The sequence below is a fragment of the Ornithodoros turicata genome, chromosome 2, assembly GCF_037126465.1.
Source record: "Ornithodoros turicata isolate Travis chromosome 2, ASM3712646v1, whole genome shotgun sequence".
NCBI lineage: Eukaryota > Metazoa > Arthropoda > Arachnida > Ixodida > Argasidae > Ornithodoros > Ornithodoros turicata.
The window spans coordinates 23,481,419-23,502,580 of record NC_088202.1 but is presented as its reverse complement, the minus strand read 5'-3'; the positions used below and the strand labels follow the sequence as shown (position 1 = coordinate 23,502,580).

Sequence of the window (21,162 nt, the reverse complement as noted above, 5' to 3'; positions counted from 1 at the left end):
AGCAATAGAGACACGAAACAGGTACAAAGAGTAAAATAGTACGTACGTCCAAATTCGAATCCAAACCGGCTCAGCCATTAGTACTGAAGTGAAGTGTCCAGTATCGACCACCCCAGACAACAAAAAGAAATGCAAATCGGGAATGTCACAGCACCTACAGAAACACTGCAAGTTCTGACACATCAATACCGTGACGTCTCTGTGCACAATTTCGTTGAAAGCATGTCTTTCCCAGCGTTCGAACGTACAGCGGCCAACTTGCACGATTAAACTGCAAAACAAACAGACTTACGTCGTAAGCTACTGACCACAAACACAATGTAAGGAGCTGTAAAGCAACATGACCTCACCTGCGTTTCAATCACAGTGACACGCCTCATTACCAGTCAAGATGGTATGCAACCTGAAAATGGTAAATAATTCGCAGAACTGACTCCATCGAACAAAGGTTATAAGTATGAAACGGTTTTGTTAAGCCTTACCGTATTCAAGAACATCTCTCATGGCCGTGGGTGGACCTACTACCGAATGCATTCAGTCCGAAGAATCCTTCCGAACAGCGTCAATTCCTTCTCTGAGCTTCACACATACGATCTTCAACGTTTCAGCCACAGTGAAAACTTCGCGAACGACCGAACACAAAGCTGCGTTCGCCACACTTCAGACCGACGTGAACGGTCGCGAAACGGTACAAGAGTGGGGCAGAATCAACCATGTCCACAAATAATCTGCTCGTGTTGGTGACGACTGACGACTAACGAGCCCAGGCAGCACAGCGCGACGACCCAACGTCGGTGCGCCGGCGGCGACCGACCTGACCGGGTCGGCTCCCCACCATGGTCCGGCATACGGTTTGCAACACGGGCATGTTAATGGTCCGTTATCGGCAGCCTGCATCGTACCCCAACGATTTCCCGAGGTGCAGCCAATGCACACATACGGGTACCTCCTAACCCCCAAACAACAGTTAATTTGCGCGATTTTTAAGAACAACATCAATATGTCATTGTAGAAAACTCTTTATTGCTTTTATTGGTTTTTTTAATGCATCACTTCACCAGCAATTAAAAAAAAAGAGTGTTACATTGAAAGTATATAACCACCAGTCCCGCATATGAATTATTTACTTCACAAATATTCACTTAACACATGTTATATGGAACAGAGATAGAAGATGGAACTTGTTGCCAGTTTAGTTAGACTGTTGAAAGATGGAAGTCACTGAAAAGGTGAGCCAGAACATAATTGTAGGCCGGTTCCACGTAGATGTTGCGGTTTCTAACTTAAAGTCCCATGTCAGATATTGTCTTCCGCAGGTAGGAAAATTTGATTGGCTGAAGTGTGGGAAAGGAAAATCAGTGACGAAACCAAAAACACATGAAAATGACTTTTTTTCTAGGGGTTCATTTCGAAATGCGTTCGGTGGTGTGTTATCGCATCTCTGAATGACAATGCACGTCTGCCGCCCCCTGCCTTGAAAGGAAACATTTCTGTGACGTGATCCAGCGTGTGAAAGTATTTCTACCGAGGCGACATTCGTCCCTTACAACTACAAATGTAGGGTGCATCGGATGCACCGTACGGATCTTGTTGTCATTTTTTTTTATTGCGTGTTAGCGTCCCGAAGTAACTGCGGCTATGAGCCGCTACAGACGTCGACAGATGTCAGTAGTATAGTTATGCGTGGAAAATGTAAGGTGCTCCAAAAATAAATTGCATAGCAATCAGCGAGTTTAGATCAGCTTGAAACGAAACAACAATAACGCGGTTTGATGGTGCGACCCGTTCCTTCAATCCCAGCCTATACCTTTCAACTTGATCTCCAATGTTTATTGCAGATTTCCAATAGCCAGTTGTATGGATTCATGGTATGAAGACTGGCATGGGATTGAGTATAGCCTGTATAGCGGAGCAGAAACTGGAACAGGGTAGAATATCGCCGGTGGCGATTAGACACCCCAACATCAAAACTAAAGTTGCTCATTAGCGGATTTGAAGATAACGCTAAACAAGTGCTACGCGCCCACGAGTACATTATTTATTTCTCGCTTAAGGTGAAGCAATGCTTAGTCAGGGTAATCAGGGTAATCAAGAGTAATCAAGATCAAGGGTAGTCAAAAATCAGGGTAATCAGGGCTCTCACACACGCGGGCCGCAAGTGCATGGCTTCCAGTCAGCTATTCTGTGCCCTGAGGGCTCTTGACCCCCCCCCCCCCCCCAATAATGAAGAATTCGGAATGAAACCAGGTTTTCAGGCATTGTTCTTACCCTTGATCGATGTAGTGCTGCTCCTGTCGACATTATGAAGTACATTCACATTCGAGCAGTTCTTGTGACTCATGAACCTCAACAAGTAGTTATAACGATCTAGTGTGAACGTGCATTTTGACAAACTACACTGTAAGTAATATGATAATTGAGAAGTAATAGTGGAGACAAGTGCACAGAATGGAATCATCTTTATTATTACACTAAGTTTATCAGCTTGCAGCATAGCAGCAGCCTCTTCAGATATCATGAGCGAAAAACTATACGGAGCACAGAGAGGCACAGGGCAAAAAAGGAAAAAGAGAAATAGATATTGAGTTGTTATGTACGAGGGTCACTGTGTGAAAATTTTTAATTACTTCTCTTTCCTTGATTTTTTTCTTTTTCACGTCGGAAATGCAAGCAAAATCGATAATACAGTGTGTAAACCGACAGTTTCAGTGCACCTGGACGTTGGGATAATCGTTCGTCAAGAGCTATGTACCAAGAACTTGAAACGCATTTCAAATTTTCAGTGTCTCATTTGGAAAAGAAGCTCATTTGTTTCTGTTGTTTGTTCATTTGTTTATATACCACTCAGCTGTTTACGATAAGGTACTTCGCTATAATTGCGGTCTTTTCCAGGGATTTCATTACCCCCATCCCACAGGAAGGTGCACAATCCTCCTGCATTTTTCGAGCCACCCACATGTAATTCATGAGATTTACTGATACAGCTTGCCCACCAATGCATATACCCATAGATATGTATCCATAAAGATATACCCCCCTATGGTTCACTCCACTTGAAATCACGCAGACATCTTATCACGCCGGGTACCGCATCTTGGCTTCTATGCGCATTGATGATAGTGCTAGCCGCAACAACAATGATAATGAAGAAATTGTCGATGCTCTTCGGTGCTGATACGAGTTGCGCAATGGACTAAAAGCTGATACCTGCCGTTTCAATTCAGCATGAGAGAGCCGCGACGATATGGCAAGGAAAAAAAACTTGCCAAGATACAAAAGTGAACTTGCACGGCAAATCGCGGGCAGTCCGAACATTTACACGGCAGCAGCCACCTACGAGCACTGGTGCTAAAGTCTGAGGAAAAGACATCATAGATGAAAATACATATTCGTTACGAAGCCGTTTGACTTTCACTGTTCATGGTAATCAACCAATCTTTCTTTAAGTGCAGCACACATAGAGAAGTCCATGATTCGCTTACACGTCTACCTGCAAGAAATGACCTACAGTCTCCTTCTGAAATATTGCATCACATGCCAACTTCTTTGAGAAAAGCAAACTTTCTGCAACCCCGATGATAGCAGAGGCATCCAAGGAATACACCACAAAGAGTCACTGGTGTTTGCTGCATAGAGAAGCCATTACCAACGACTTATACTAGGCCCTTGTACTGGGATTTTCACAGTGGTGACCGCAAAATTTGGAAAAGGCGTCGGCAGAGCCCTTTAAAACGGGCAAAACCCTTTGTATCATGGTGCGAAAGGCATATTCGAGACGGCTTATGCTATTGCCCTTCCCACTGGGATTGTAACGGAGGCGACAGCAAAATCCGTAAAAGACCGCAGCAGAGCCCTTTAGAACGGGTGAAACCTGGTGATCATCATGGTGCCAGGGCATACCTGTTTCCCCTGTACATGGAGAGGTCGCGTTTGAAGAAACTGCTTCCAAAACAACACTCGCGAAGGCAAAAAAGGAAATAAAAATAAAACAATAAAAAGAAAGAAAATACTATCAAATTTGGCGCTTAATATGAGCTCATATAAAAATAATATAAAAAATGTCTCAAGCTGGTTTTACAGGATGTATACATGAAATTCAGATTTCGGAGTTGGAGCCTCGTACCATTTTCCCATTTTCCATCCTGAGAGGTCGCGTTTGGCAAAATCGCTTCCAAAATGGCACTTGAATTGGCCAAATGGCCAATTTCATCAAATTCGGAGCTTAATATCATTTCATATAACAATAATATTAAAGATGTCCTAACCTGATTTTGTAATATGTATATGTGAAAGTAAGATAACGGGGTTTGAACCCCGTACCTTGTTCCCCTGTTGCATCCTGAGCGGTTGCGTTTGACAAAATCGCTTCCAAAACGGCACTCGAAATGGCCAAGTCGCCAATTTCATCACCTTCAGTAGGATAGGGGGACCGCTATAAGAGCACCCTTTTTCTAATCCAGTTCTAGGAATTTCTAATCCACCACCAGCCAGTTCTAATCCAACACAAGCCAGTTCTAATCCCTCTGGTTGGTGACCCCACTTTGATTGACAGTCCCCTTTTTGACTCACCCATTCATGCTAATTGGTTTCAGATGACCCCACTTCGATTGACAGGCTCCTTTTTGGCTCCACCCCTTCACGTTGATTGGTTCAAAATGACCCCACTTTGATTGACAGGCCCCTTTTTGGCTCCGCCCACTTCACGCAGATTGACCCCTCCAAACCTACTGATTGCTGATTGATCTGTCCACTTCGCGCTGGTTGGCTCCGTCTAGGACAGCTGATCAGCCAACCCAGCGACCCCGCTACAGCTCTATCTTAGACACACAAAAGGAATACATTGCAACGTTTATTGAGTACATCATGGCTGTCTTAGAGAGATGTCCTTTGATGCTGGGCATGGTTCCTCGGAAGTGACGAATCATGTAGGCGTCTCTGGGACAGTGGCTAAGAAAAGTTTCATCCTCCGTGGGTTGACACATTCTGGCACGTGCGTAGGGATCCAGTAGCGTTCTTGTCTAGCTTAATGTCGGACCGCATAGGTACCACATGCCAATCTGTGATAGCCAAGATATCACCAGGGCATTCAAGCGGGTAGGTGTGCTTATCCTTCCCCAGCTTCATGCGTCTTCAGTTGCAGGCGTCCAGCGCCAGCGTGCATGAGATGAGCGAGAAGAGAACGAGGTACCACATCCTTCACTGGTCCACCCCAATGACCCCAATCGAAGGAAGACAAGTCTAAATGGTCGTCGGCGATCACACGTAACTGATCTTCGTAATCCTTGCATAATAGGCTGAGGATCAGAGAATCCGTGTCAAAGTAGCACGTAACCACTGGAAAAAAGTGAGCTTGCTCAGCAGAGTTTCGTAGTAGAACGAGTAGATGGTTAATTTACTCAGTTCTAAAATCGTGAAGCTAATCTGCAAGGGGAAATCACATCGCACTTTTCTATTGCGCATATCGTACATGACACAATGGGGGGACAAAATTTCCAGTCTCACGCATTCTGCACGACTCCCGAGGCGACTCGCCGTCCCCTCATGGGAGGCTACTCGAACATCCCTCATGTTAAATTTATTTAAAAGCGTTCTTCCAAAGACCGCATTGTTTGAGATTTTATAGAAATTTTTTTTCGGACGTCGTGCCCGAGGCAACGCGCCTGGCAACATTGTCCTCAACGTAGGGACGCTGGAATGGTGCCTGACGAAATTTTAGGATTCGGTGAATTTTTGTCACCCTCATGCCCAATCTAGAGTAGAGTGCGAGCAGTGCGTAATGAACAACACACTCGACCTTGTCCTTGCACGTCAGCAACAGCTTTTTGCTGTTAGCTGGCTGACACATTAATTCTTCGAGAAGACCTCGCAGGAATGGCGAGAGGCATTCCTCCAGGACCACCGCCTTCTCGGGAGCCAGGGGGAAGTACCGCATTAGAGCGTGGATGGATTTTGGATACTCCAAGTCGCACACATACATGTACCCCACCTCCGAATCCGTGGGGTGACGCATAAAACCCACACAGCTAAAATCCTCGACCCACTAGAAATCGCCGACGGGGAGGTGCTTTACCATACTGAATCCGTAAAGATTGTTGCAATCTATGTATGATATGGGGGGGGGGGGTACACCTCCTCTTTATTGGGATCATAGCCACTACACAGAGGGTTGTTAGCCCGCAAAGGACGCCTGCTCGCCTGACAGAGCCCGCCCCTAACACCCGATTCAATGGTTCTGTACATGTCCTCGTCGATGATTAACTCCAATTTTGCCTGTGTGTAAGTTAGAGCACATTGCCACAAATAGCACACCAGAGAAACACAATGAAGCAATTCCAATCCACGCGCGTCGTAGCACAGTCATCGGAAGTGCTGCGTTAGATCAGCATGTAATAGGGCATCCGTTTTCAGGTACAATGCATTATAATCCCTCAGATTCGAGCATCCAAAACGTTCAAATACTTGCAGCGCATACTGGTAGTCTTCCTCGCTTATACCTCCCCCGTGAGATAATTTCGGAAGGCAGATTTTGCCGGCAGAGCCAATTCGTCGTACACCGCGAAAGAATTAACGTGGCTGTATGGCAATACACCTTTACGCAGTAGAATTTCGTAGTCGTTTCCAAATACCCGCTTCAGGCACTGGAACGCCTCTGCGCACCCCATGGATTTGACGGTTTCCTCGAGCTCTCCCAGCGACGAATTTAGGTACTGCATGGTATCTCTGAATAGGAAGGTGCCAATTTCGAATGATCGAAATTTTCCATGGAACTGGCAACGATGAAGGGAGCTCGCTTCCACCTGAGAAGGTGAAATTCCCGCAGCAGTCTAGCCAAATCGTAGGCCAGATTGTGCGCCATGACCGGTAATTTTTCTCTCGTCGTGCACGCCACGTTACAGGGGCTGCACAGTGTCGCAATGTAATTTGTCTCCCCGGCAGTACATCGCTTGGAATGGTCGTGATGACGGACACGGGGTAGTGCGAACTCCCGCTTACAGTACGCACAAAGGGTGGCAGCTCTGTGCTCGGCCCGTTGCTCATCATTCAACACAATTGTGGCAGGGCAGGCATTCAGGGCAACCATCTCGTTCCGCATTTCCGTCAACGCCTTCACGCACTTGCCTCGCGGAATCTTCACCGTGGTGTGTCCTGATGCGCATCATCTTCGAGTGGTTGAAGTTCATTTGGCCAGGGCCCACTAGGTTTATATTCTGGTAGCGCCTGTCATATCTCCAGGGGTTCTTTAGATGGCGTTCTTCTCTATTAGGCGATGACATCTTAAAAATTTTTGTTGTTTTGCTGTTAATTGGCATAAACGCTGTCTCCCATTGAATTCACATCCTGTAAGGCCGCTTCCCGCATAGCGGCTGAGCATAGTGGCGGAGTGCGCCGGCGGTGGGGGGGGGGGGGGGGGGGGCTGCGAATTTTTGGATTGTTCCTGTTATCCGGGCGCAGTTCTGGCGGATTACTTTTCCAAAGTCGACTGTTTCCCCTTTTGGGATTTTGTTTTCGTCTTTTGTCGTACCTTAGCCTGGTGCACACTGCTTCTTTGTCCGTCGTTACACATGGAAGACGGTTGCTATATCGTCGACTCCGCAGCTTTCGCCGAGTCGTACGCATCGACAGAAGACTCTGCTGTAGACGTGCATCAATGAGTACGTATAATAATCTGTCGTGTAACTTAGTTTCCAGTAATAGCACGGTACGTGGTAGTCGTGAAGGGTCTAGCTTAGCCTATTCTCTCTCGCTGGGCGTTGGTCGTGACGTTCGTCGTATCCCCTGTTGTGCATAAGTTACCATTCCACAGTGGCAACCGTTTGCAAGTGGCCGGAGAACATCTATGTACTCTGATAAGGATTCTTGCAGAGGTTTATCCCGTTTATGTTCCGACTGTCCAGTGTCGAAGTGTCTTCCGTGAATATACACAACCTCTTCTTAGGACATTTGAGATGTCTATAATGGATGCAGAAGATCTCGTACGTCCTTATACGTGTCTTCGCACAAAAACCGAAGAGCAGGGTTCTTCTTTACCCTGTTGCTACCTTCGACATTCCTGGCGCCGGACAATCGTTTCGACCATCGTAACGCCGGTATAGGTGAACATCCACTCTGTAGTCAATGTGGGGAGGGGGAACCTGTTTATTAAGGCTATACCACTTTATCGCCATTATTCATCGGTAGACTCGCTAGCACCAAGCCGTTCCTATTACTGACGTCGCCTTTGGCATTGTACATCATCCACAGCTGCGGCACTCTACGCCATACCTCTCTTTTTGCAGCACATCGTTCTATCCCCACCCCCCACCCCCGGAATTGGGTGGTCGTTACTGACGCAGCATCTGCGCTGCAAGCAATTGAAAATTCTGGCAACCTAGGTTCCTCCGCATCGTTGGTTATGGATGTGTTAACCGCTTACAAACTTGTCTACGAATCAGGACATAGGCTCGCTCTCCAATGGGTTCCCGCCCATTGCGGTATCGAAGGCAATGAACTGGCGGACAGCGCCGCCGAAGCAGCTCTCTCGTCTCGGACACGGACGCACAGTGGCGCTACCGCTTGAGACAAGTTAACTCTCCCCACTGCAGTCACTGCGGTGCTGTTGAAGATATCGAGCACATTCTTCTCCATTGCCCACACTACCACCCCTCCCGCTCCTTACTCTCTGCCTCCCTCAACGAGCTAGACTCCCGTCCACTCTCCCTCACAAAATTGCTTGGCCCCTGGCCGCATCCAGCTTACCAACGCTCTGCCCTCAAGGCTCTCTTCGCCTCTTTGGACGCCACAGGACTTCGATCCTCATTGTAACGGGACCCATTCCTTCATTCCCTGCTTCACCTCCAGTAATGGGGTAGAGTACCGTCCCCGGCGATGAAACTCCCCACCCATCATCTTGAAATAAAGTTGTTGTTGTTGTTGTTGTTGTTACCACATATATTCGCCGTTTCAGAACTTCGTCCATTGTAACGACAGGCAAGGCGAAAGCACTTTGAGTCCGCTTTGTTTGCTTCCGTCGCACACGCCCTCGTGACCAACCGTATTAGGACAATGGCATGTCACCCTGCCTGAAACGGCCCCGTCTAACGCTTACATCGTCAACTCAAAGTACCGAAACAACAAACAGTTATCAGATATATGCAGAATACTCTCACAGAATACCCTGCAGTTGAGTTTCTGAAGGCATGGTTGTTGTTAATGCTAGCTGTTCACATTTACGACGTGCTCAACACTCACCTCACGAAACACTAATTCTTGCGTGAAACATATTCTTAGACAAACGGTAAGTCATTTGACGGAAGGAAATACAGAGAGCTCGTCGCGTCTATAGACCACGAAATGCAGAGTATCCAACCTCGTGACCAACCGTATTATGACAATGGCATATCACCCTGCCTGAAACAGCCTTGGCGAACGCTTACCTCGTCTTCCCTCAGATACGATGGCACGTAGTCCTCCCAGTTGCCCTACTCGGCTTACGCGCCACTTTTAGGCACGGCCTCTGATGCACCGCTGCCTAACTGGTTTATGACACGTCCCTGCTCCTCCCAGCAAACTCTTGTCGCCCTCAGCTCACGACGTTCCATACGCCCGTAGCGGGTTACATCTCTCGGCCCTCTCATGTCATGTACACCGTTAGACCACACCCCCCTGGTACACCCACACACACCATGGTTTGTCAGCACCGTGACCTCGAAACCTGTTCGCACGTGTTCATCCGCTGCGGCGCTGTGCGAACACCTCTCTATCCACACTATTCCGGGCCCTTCCCCGTCATTCGTCGCACACCCCGCCACGTAACCGGCAATGTCAACGGCCGCAGTGGCACTGTGTCCATTGAACATTTGAAACCTGCCTTCTTGGGCAGCCGCACACCTCCTGTTTCCACTGTGTCCAGCACCCCGACACGCGCGGCACATCTCCCACCCTTTTCCCACACCCAGGCTACACACACATCATTACGTCTACTGGTGTCCCCATCTCGTCGTCTGTCACTTACTGCTTGCACCAGATCGCTAGGGGTGTGGGGAATGCCTGTGGCCCCAACATTGCCTGCGCCACTAGTATGGGGCGCGCGACCAATAAACCCGTTGGGAACACTGTCGCCTGTGGACGTCCGAAATAGATCCCAATCTCCACATCCAGAAATGGATGTCCGTGTACGCATGGCGTCTCTTGCGGCTGCTTAGGTGCAGGTTGGGATGTCAGATGGAGCATCTCTCCCGAGAGCCAGAGAGAAACCGTGTTGGTGTATCACTGCGCGAGAACGGCTTTCAGTGGACCCACCAAATGGCCCGAACCAAAATCTGTAAAAACAGTAAAAAACACAAATATTATATTGATTGTGAGTTAATATTCCAAGCAATTCATCACTTCCGTGTGGTTTGTTTACGTAACTGATTAATCGTACACACGTCACCCTTCTATTTTGCCTCATAACAGGGCAGGACTCTCCAATTTGCGATAGGCCACAAAACAAGCAGCATACGTAGTATCTGTTTTCTATTGCGACAACGTCTTTCAGAAGCACCACGACAACGACCACCCCCATTTTCTCTTTCGAAGGAAATTTTCACTGATGTCATTCGGAGTGCTTCATAGACTTAGTGGTCCTGGACGTCTTTATATATTTTTATTTTTTACGCTGTAAAACGTCGCGTTGTACATTATCAGAAATACAAGAAACGAACAATTAAAATCGAAAAAATCGATGATTAAAAAAACCCGCGGAAAATTTGCATTTCCCTCCTAAAAATCACAAATCAAGCAATCATTCCAATGTTCCCCCTAAGTCCAGTATACATCAATGTGTATCCCTAAGGATTATTACAGGACATCCGCAAAATTGGAGAAATGCGGCTACCTGGATGTCCTCGGGATCTCCTGTAGATGAACATACTCAAATTTATCATGTCCTGTGGATATCCCGATCTCCCAACATCATATCTGTGGGATGTCCCATGGATTGCTTTGCTTCCTCGGCGAACCTGCAGTCGCCGCTACATGCATCGATGCCACAGTTGCACCAACAGTTGCCTCTTTGTCCCCCTCCATTTCAAATTTGGTTTATTGTGGTTTGAATCTCGTGTCGCAATGTTGTCTTGTCTTCACGGATGTCACGGTCTGCGTGACTCACTCAGACTTTGCTTGCCCGTACACTGCCGAGGATGGCCCATGAGGCCGAAACAGCTGTCCAATGCTGGTATGGCGACGGTTGGTTACTTATACACTTATAGAGTGCGTGCAGCCACAACGCTTCGGCTTTTTTCACGTTATCTTGTTGAAAAGCACTGCAAATGTCCATTGTCCACGCCATTGTCCAACTGCCCATTGTCCACGTTTCACGTGTACATACACATTATGTGTGTAATTCTGTGTATGGACACAGACGTTGCACAATGATGTCTAGAGGTTTCGCGCTTTGCAAGCGCGCCACCATGAATCAATAAAACAGCAAGATATTTTAGTGTGGTGGTTTCATTGCATTTTTCCGCGCGTGTAGTGTATTTGAAAATGTTTCGTTTCATTAACGCCATTTTACCTTCGACGTCATTATCATTGCCATTTTTTCCTTGCCTTTTAGTGGAACCTGATGAAACGTACTGCAAGCCAGGATACCTGCTCGATAACCACACGGGTTCTTGCATTGGTAAGCTACCTGAGTTGCTCAAATGTCTCTAGCGTCGCGGACGCACATGCAGAGAATGTGCGCGTAAACACGTGCGCGGCGCGGGAAAAGCCGTTTCCACCGGCCGTTTCCACCTTTCGTCGACCCGCAATGCACGGTCTTTAGTGGCATGACACCCATTCTCGACCAGTCAGAAAGGCCACAGAAGTTGCGTCACGTTCTTGCTTTGTTCCGGCCTCCCGCACAGTCAACAGCAGCATGTTGGCAGAGTCGTCAGCTGGAAAGTATGGCGAAGCTGGGCTCGCGTTTTTCAATCGGCGAATATACAGGGTGTCCCAGCTAAATGCGAACCCATTTTTTAATAATATATAAACCACTTTTTCCGAGATGAAATCAATTGCAATATATCATATGCTGAAGGGCACTCCTTAGTAGGGCATTAGCAAACTTCTAAGGCAATGTTTTAATTAAGTTTCAATAATTAACGTTTTAATTCTAAAAGCTACGAAGTTGTCCCAATGAGAACATCTGGTCCCTTCGGTCACCTGATACCAGAGCCGTTTTCAGAACAATAATCCGTTCGACAGATCGTCCGCAAAAAATTCGTGAAGGAACACCATTTTCTTCTTTAGTTTCTTCATTGGGCATCTTCCGAGACGCGGCTTTCCTCTACCCACAATGTGAGAGGTTGCGCAGCACACTATCGCCACTTGCGTCCTGGGAAAAGATTAAAAGAAAACAGAACATGCAACCGAAGATAAGGGTAGTTCCGGTAGAGTCACCCGATACGTTTGTTTTTGTTTTGTTTCCGCAAGTTAAATCTTATATTCGACGCATGAGGCGGCACTGTGCTCCTTCACCCTCTCACATTGAGGGTGAAGGAAAGACGCGTCTCAGAAGATGCCCAATGAAGAAACTAAAGAAGAAAATGTATATTAATATATACGATTATATATAATTAATAATGATTTATATATATTTAATGTATACGATTAAATATATATGTTCGCATTTAGCTGGGACACCCTTCATAACGGGGCGATTCCACGCGAAATGATCCAGAGGACCTGCTCGGCCCTCACAAAACTATCGCGAATTTTTAGGAACATTTTTTTAGCAGTCCCTAATAGTGCAAAACGACACGCCCCGAAACATTTCTTCCGAAATCTCAATGTGGCGGGTGCTACACACGAGCAAAGTTCGCAGTGCTGGCGAAAACCATGCCTGGCGTGAACAGCAACTACGGCTTATAGAAAGCACCTAGAACTGTGAGGTTTTCTTTTGCGTATAGAGGAAGCAGTGCTCTACACAGCGGCCAAATCCCGGTTGTCGTGCTGTAATCAGCGCTGTTATACAAAGGCCGGCAGTTTCGCAATTTTCCTTCTACTTCGCGATTTTTTTTGTGGAAAATCAAACCATTAAATTTTAGTAAATATTTTTCCCTGACAAGGCCTCGTGGAATACTTCAACAGGAAAAATCGCAAGACACGTAATTCTTGTAGTCATTGCGGGAAAAAAAGAGGAAGTATGCGATTTTTCAAAAATTCCCTACAATCGAACGTAAAACACGCAATGAAGAGGTCGGAAGACACGCCTAAAACCAACGCAGTTTTATAGAGCGAGCCTTCCTCTACAACATATTAAAAAATCTCGAGGATGTTTTTTTCGTATACGCAAGAAAATATATATATTTTTGTTTTTGTAGTAGAGGGTATTACGGCCACACTGACCCACGTTGCATGTATCCGGTGGGGTGCTATATTTGTTTCTTGGGCTCCCGTTTCAATTCCTCGTATTTCCGATTTTTTTTTCTGGTTGGTTTTCAATATGACAGCCACCCGGACCAAAGGAACATGGCTCCAGTTGAGCGCTGTGGAGTTCAATTCACCAGTATGAGTATTATAGGCGCGTAGATGCAGGTTCAGTTGATGAAAGTTTCCTTTAACTGTCACATTTAAATGCAGAACAATTCAGCAAAAATATTAACCACGAAAAGTGTAGCAAATTATAACGCTAGAGGAAAAGACGAACGTGAAAAAAAGTCATTTACATGGCAGTACTGGAAACGACGGAATCTCGATGTGGTGGGGGTTCATCGTCCATGCTGTCCAAGGTTCCAGTGAGGCTCACAGCTATACAAAGCCTTGCACCACTCGCGTATGGAAGCGTATACCCGCGGATATCCGCAAGAAACTTCTGGGTTCGGATGAAATATGGACGCTTGTTGTGATCTGCGGATCGGACGTGGATGGCGCCGGATCAGGAGCGGGTCAGACTCGGATAAACCGCGAGATTGCGCCATCAGTTTGCTTCGCACTGTAGGTACAGAAGAAAGAGTACAAAGTGTACGAAAGCCGCTCGCGCATCTGAGAGAGATCACTGGCTCTGGCGTCTCGAGTCGAGGTGCACGTACGGCGTCGAGCTTGCGTTTCACTTGCAATAAACTCTACTTATCCCGTTTGTTTCAAAATGTGTTGCTGTGCTTGGTGCCTTTCTAATCTTTCTTTCTAATCTTTCGTGGAAGCGAAATCTGTACTACCTGTCGTGTATCCTTTGGTAGCGTCATGGACGCTCAGGACCTGTCGCTACAAAAGCTATGCCGCTCCGGGGTTTTCACTGTCGGAACGAGAGAGAGGAAGTCGCCCGTGTGGATGAAGTTTGGCGACATCTTTTTTTTTTTGTTGACCCCCCCCCCTTTCTTTTTTTTTTTTTTGCTGTTTTGTGCTGACGGGAAATAACGTTTATTTCCTGGAAAATTGGCCTGATATATCGAGCATAGAAACTGAGCTATTGCTGCGTGCCGTGGGAGACGCGGATTTTTCGGATAGGATGCGGATGTGAAAAAGCTCATCCGCGCAGGGCTTTAGCTCACACGACAAAAAGTATTACTTAGACCTGCCCATCACCGCTCATCCCCAATCTCCGTTGCCGGCACCGTGCACACCGGAAACAATGCCATAAACTTAATCACCCAGGATTGTAATACGCGTGTTATGCTACAGAAGCAAAGGCTATGGTAACCTTGCAGAAGTGTGTGCCACAGCATATTGCTTGCTCATTAAAACTCAACCAGACCAGAGAAAAATTGAAAATAAAAGGAACTAAAACAGGATCCCAAGAAACAAATACAGCACCCCACTGGACACATGCAACGTGGGTCACTGTGGTTGTAATGCCTTTACTACAAAAAAAGTATTTCTCCTGTATACGAGAAAACACCCTCGAGATTTTTTAATATGTTGTAGAGGAAGGCTCGTTCTATAAAACTGCGTTGGGTTCAGGGGTCTCTTCCGATCTCTTCATTGCTTAATTTACGCTTGATTGTAGCGAATTTTGGAAGAATCGCATACTTTCTCTTTTTTTTCTGCAATTACCATGAAAGTTACGTGTCTCGCGATTTCTCCTGTTGATGTATTCCTTGGGGCCTTTGCAGGAAAAAAATATTCATTAAAATTTAATGGTTTGATTTTCCACAAAAAAAATCGCGAAGTAGGAGGAAAATTAATTGCGAAATTTCCGGCCTTTGTATAGCTGCACCGATTACAGCACGACAACCGGGATTTGGCCGCTGTGTAGAGCACAGCTTCCTCTATACGCAAAAGAAAACTGCACAGTTCTAGGTGCTTTCTATGAGCCGCAGTTGCTGCTCACGCCAGGCACGGTTTTCGCCAGCGCTGCGAACTTTGCTCGTGTGTAGCACCCGCCACATTTAGATTTTGGGAAGAAATGTTGTGTGGTGTGTCGTTTTGCATTATTAGGGACTGGTAAAAAAAAATCGTAAACATTTGGATCGTTTTGTGGGTGCCGAGCAGGTCCGCTGGATCATTTCGCGTGGAATCGCCCAACGGGAATAAAAAATCATCCCTGCCTAGGGGACCGATCTTCAACTTGTGGTTATCCCATAACGCGCGTTAAATGCATCACTTCAGCCAGTGGTGGTGGTGGTGGTGGTGATGGCGAAAGGGCTTGCCATGATTCAGCCAGTGATTCGCCACCGAGTCCTTGCGCCAGCCTACCACAGCGGCTTTGGAGCGCGCCAGCTTTCAATATAACGATAACAGTCGCTATGTGAAAGTTGAAGATCGGCGCCCAGGTGACAATCGTTGTTCACATACAAAAAGCGGCATTGGAATGCACTCTTATGCCCGAAATTTGACTAAAATTCGGGAGTACGGGTAAGTAACGTGTAACCTAACAAATTGTCATATTGTCCAGTGAAAGGAAGGCGAAAGATAACGACTACGCATGAGAAAAGAATGCCGTATATCCACGGCGGGTTGACACAAACCTGCATTCCTTTGCTTTTTGTTTCAGAAAAGCATAAATGTAACAATGTTTACCACAATTATCGAATCCATTATTCGCTCTTCCTGCCAAATCGATGTCGCACAGCGGTGAAACACAGGACTAGCCAATCCAGGATCAGATGGCCGACCCCGTGTTCACCTGCGGAAAAGTTGCTGCTTTTCGCATGGGTAGCTGAGCCGCACCTGTATTTGCTGTTCGAACCATAGGTGAAGGAAACAGTGCCAGCAAACTAAATCAAATGACTTTTGTTCTGTGCCACAGTGTACTCTGCGAGCCGAGGGGACAGCAGTGTGTCCTTCCGCGTTTTCTTCCTTCCACACATGGAATACCACCTACTTTGACCCATCCTCGGAAGATATGGATTTAGCGACTCAAAATCAAACCTGTTACATCAGCAATGCTTATGTGTGTGTGGCAGAGCTCTTGGACCGGTATTGCCTACATATCTGATGAACTTTTTTCTTCTTTATTTTTTTCTGAAGCACACGTCTGTACAGCTCACGTCAGGAAGAGGGAGCAAAACCTTGTCTATAGGCAAAACAGAACAATGAAAGATGAAAGTCACTGAAAAGGTTAGCCAGCTGTAGGGATCGACCCCACATCTTCTGGATTACCGGTCCAGGGCTCTACCAATTGAGCTAAGCTAACACGCCTCTCCAGCGACTTTCGGGGTGCGTCATCTGAAGGGACGACAAACCAGCCACTCACTCTCACTCACCCTCCTTTCACTCTTACATTTTTTGCTCACTCATACACACATTCATACGACGGAAATCGACGCAAGCGGCACCTGTTGAACAAGAGAGAAACTGATGTTCTGAGGCTGGAACAACATAGAAGGGACAGATACAAACAAAGCCTCAAATTGCCTAAGAAATCAACGATGAAAGATGAAAGTCACTGAAAAGGTTAGCCAGCTGTAGGGATCGAACCCACATCTTCTGGATTAGCGGTCCAGTGCTCTACCAATTGAGCTAAGCTAACACGCCTTTCCAGCGACTTTCGGGGTGCGTCATCTGAAGGGACGACAAACCAGCCACTCACTCTCACTCACCCTCCTTTCACTCTTACATTTTTTGCTCACTCATACACACATTCATACGACGGAAATCGACGCAAGCGGCACCTGTTGAACAAGAGAGAAACTGATGTTCTGAGGCTGGAACAACATAGAAGGGACAGATACAAACAAAGCCTCAAATTGCCTAAGAAATCAACAATGAAAGATGAAAGTCACTGAAAAGGTTAGCCAGCTGTAGGAATCGAACCCCCATCTTTACCGGATTACCGGCATGGCTGGTTTGTCTTCCCTTCAGATGACGCACCCCGAAAGTGGCTGGAGATGCGTGTTAGCTTAGCTCAATTGGTAGAGCCCTGGACTGGTAATCCAGAAGATGTGGGTTCGATCCCTGCAGCTGGCTAATCTTTTCAGTGACTTTCACCTTTCATCGTTGATTTCTTAGGCAATTTGAGGCTTTGTTTGTATCTGTCCCTTCTATGTTGTTCCAGCCTCAGAACATCAGTTTCTCTCTTGTTCAACAGGTGCCGCTTGCGCCGATTTCCGTCGTATGAATGTGCGTAAGAGTGAGAGTGAGTGGCTGGTTTGTCTTCCCTTCAGATGACGCACCCCTAAAGTCGCTGGAGAGGCGTGTTAGCTTAGCTCAATTGGTAGAGCCCTGGACCGGTAATCCAGTTGTGGGGTCGATCCCTACAGCTGGCTAATCTTTTCAGTGACTTTCATCTTTCATCGTTGATTTCTTAGGCAATTTGAGGCTTTGTTTGTATCTGTCCCTCCTATGTTATTCCAGCCTCAGAACATCGGTTTCTCTCTTGTTCAACAGGTGCCGCTTGCGTCGATTTCCGTCGTATGAATGTGTGTATGAGTGAGCAAAAAATGTAAGAGTGAAAGGAGTGAGAGTGAGTGGCTGGTTTGTCGTCCCTTCAGATGACGCACCCCGAAAGTCGCTGGAGAGGCATGTTAGCTTAGCTCAATTGGTAGAGCCCTGGACCGGTAATTCAGAAGATGTTGGTTCGATCCCTACAGCTGGTTAACCTTTTAAGTGACTTTCATCTTTCATCGTTGATTTCCTAGGCAATTTGAGGCTTTGTTTGTATGTGTCCCTTCTATGTTGTTCCAGCCTCAGAACATCAGTTTCTCTCTTGTTCAAACAGAACAAGTTTGCTTCAAACTGGAGTAGCCATGATGTGTAATACCCCTGTCCCACGGGCATTTCGATCCTTCTCGAATCCGATCTGCATCGAACTTCCCGAGCACGCTCGAGTTTTGACGCTGCTACACGGCCAGCTATGTCAGTCGAAGTTATGACAGTTCACCGGGGTCGAGAATGCAAATGGCGGCCGTCGAGCCGTCTTGAAATTCTCAATCCTGTTATGGGAACTGTCTTGAGTCAAGCAGGATCAAAGTTCGATCCTGCTTGGAAGCGGCCGTGTAGCACCATCCGATCTGCATTGGGTTCAAGCAGGTTCGGTCGAGCAGGATCGAAAATGCCCGTGTGACAGGGGTATAAGAAAGCTAAAGGGATAGCGCGAAAACGTATACCAAGTCAGTTTTGTAACTGTGCATTTGAATCAGCGCGTCAAATCATTGAAAGAGTGCAGAAAAAATGCAACGTTTCGTTCAGGTTTCTGGAAAACATGCGCATAGTGACACACGGGTGTCACAACATTACCTTGCAAATATTAAACTATGTTCGTACCAGTGTTGGGGATTTGAGGAAAGAAATCGCATTTTAGTCAAATCCGCAATTTGCAGACGCCGCTAAATCATGTCCAAACCAGTCCACATTTAAATTTATTCGTGTAAATCAAATCAGTCCGTATTTATTTTCAGCAAAATCGAATCCCTTTTTAAATACGGATTTTTCAAATGCATAAAAAATTCCGGAACAGGAACTAACACTGCTGAACAGCTGTGGAATGGCTTCAGAGTCGTTCAGAGTTTTCGAAGCTCGGATTTGTACACAGAATACCTAATTACTAACACAAATTCCTAACAGTTGAGTAACTCAGAAAAGGAGGTGAAACATTGAAGACCATCTATTTCAGTGGAGCTCCATGGGTATATGCTGTGGTAACAAGAAATGGGAACTTGATTGTAGGACGAATATTGTGCTGCGGAGAAAGCAGTACTTATTACTTCCTTGTCGCTGGTCTTGGTACGGTGCACCTACCACACGATACATTTCTTGGAGTGCAGTACAAACAGCACAAACGAATGCAAAGAGCTATTTGAAATGTAGAGATGAGACAGCAGCAAAATGATACAGCACTTGGTGGGGAATTGGAAGGATAAGGAAGCTCCTAGCGCGTTTTTTCTTTCTCTTCTTTTTTTCTTTTTTGTTAGGGCATAGAGTATAGCCGTAAATTGATGTAAGCAGCGTGCAAAACCGTCGAGACCGTCGTGTTCGAGCAGCACCACCGAGTAACAATCTCTTATCCTGTGAAGAGTCGCCGAGCTTTTCTCAGTGGCCTGTTCGCCGAATATTGAAGTGTATTGGATTTAGTGCCAGCATAACATTACACAGTACAGCCGAGGCAGCCAGAGCCGGAGGAAGCGTTGCGCCACAGTCGCGCAAGCATGCACATCCCTCATGCATATAGGCTGAATTTCATGGCAAATTATGTAAATCCAAATACAAATTCATATCTTTGAGATAAAAGATGATTCAATCAAAATCGAAATCGACAAAAATATGATTCAATCCAAATCCAAATCATAGAGCAAAAGTGTGATTCAAATCAAATCCTAATCATGCTAATGATAAAGCCGCCAATCAAATCAAAATCAAATCTGCCATTCTCTTTTGTGGATTTAAATCAAATTCGAGATTTACGCCTGCCAGAAGTATATATATATACGCCTGAGCAGCGTTTAATACTCGTTCAGGGCATCGAGAATTAGCAGTTTCGAGAATTAGCAGAATTAGCAGGGCATGAGCATTGCAGTTTAGCAATGTCAAAATCGAAACTAACCGACAACCTGGGTATGTCCGCCATATTGGAGTTTAGATGCGCCACCTACAGGCCATGCAAAACGCGAATATAGCTCAGCATAACTCGAGTTCGTCGTCCTTCGCCGTCTTATCTGCGCGATCTTGGAAGCACTCACATTTGACGGCATCTGTCTACGGAGAGTCGCGGGTTGAAACAGTTTAACGGAAAGGAAGTGGCATGCATAATACGCGTAGCAAGCCGCACGTGGTTCCGCACATCCCTGCCGCATGTGGGAAAGGGACGTAAGCGCTGCAAAACACAGAGTAGAAGGAATGCGTGCGTGGGTCGTGTAGCAATGCATCTTTCGTAAACGGTATAGAGCATAATGCAACAATCGTTTCGGTTATCACTCTAAGAATTCCAGGAAAATTGTGCGATTGTTTTTTTAGGTATACCTAAAAAAACAATCGCACAATTTTGCACGTATACGTGCAAAATAGACATCTTAGGTAGGCCGCCATTACTTAAGAATGTCAGGGGTTCACTGTCTGTATTTTATAACATTTTCTGTTACGAACTAGATTCGGCTCATTACGCACACACACACACACACACACACACACACACACACACAAAGAAATGAAGAATGAAGTATGTGCGTAATGTTATTTGTTCAGGCGTATGTGTTTATTGCCAGTTCATCTTGCACCCCACGTTTCCGTTGCTCAACAGATGCATGCACCTGGAACAAAGCAACCGACGTTTGCGACAACGGCTGTTCCACTGATGACCTCTCAGACATTCCTTTTTCGTGCAAATGCGGAAGCGGCGAATCTCTTCAAGTCGACGGAATCACTTGCAAACGTGAGTTGAGAAGCCTGACGTCTGGGCGTCGTCTTCCATCTGTCCTTCCCTCCGCAAACAGTTCGTACGTAACAAACAACAAAGATGTATAGTTCCTTCCCTTTTAAACAAGCGAGATCGGAGTGCACATCAAAGCAAACGGATGACTGCATGGAACGTGGAGGCCAACTCTGTGAGATAGAAGGAACGAAACCAAAGTGCAGATGCGTCGACGACCACATCCTCATCAGTGGCAAATGTGTTGGTAAGAGTCTATCAATGGCTTTGTCGAGTATTGTGGGCGATCTCTACATGTGGCTGTTAAGGGAAAGGGACCTCTACACCAACATCTGAGGTTGCGAGAGGATAGAGAAGTAGCAATCGAGCTAGTAGTATAGATCCCGAAATTAAAAACCCGAGACTCAGGGAGAAAAAAC

General features: G+C 46.3%; 1 protein-coding gene and 2 non-coding genes across 3 annotated transcripts in view; 2 read left to right on the top strand and 1 right to left on the bottom strand.

Moving 5' to 3' along the window:
• The window catches only part of LOC135385237 (glycoprotein antigen BM86-like), a 152,062-nt gene that overhangs the window by 65,364 nt on the left and 65,536 nt on the right, over positions 1–21,162 (top strand). Inside the window, exons 11-13 of the mRNA XM_064614439.1 lie at positions 11,576–11,641; positions 20,615–20,746; positions 20,859–20,990. Of these exons, the coding sequence (XP_064470509.1) occupies positions 11,576–11,641; positions 20,615–20,746; positions 20,859–20,990 (330 nt within the window). The remainder of the gene's footprint in view (positions 1–11,575; positions 11,642–20,614; positions 20,747–20,858; positions 20,991–21,162) is intronic.
• On the bottom strand, positions 16,840–16,912 carry Trnas-gcu (transfer RNA serine (anticodon GCU)). Its single transcript has one exon. It is a non-coding gene; the product is annotated as a tRNA-Ser (tRNA).
• On the top strand, positions 17,277–17,349 carry Trnat-ggu (transfer RNA threonine (anticodon GGU)). The gene has a single exon. It is a non-coding gene; the product is annotated as a tRNA-Thr (tRNA).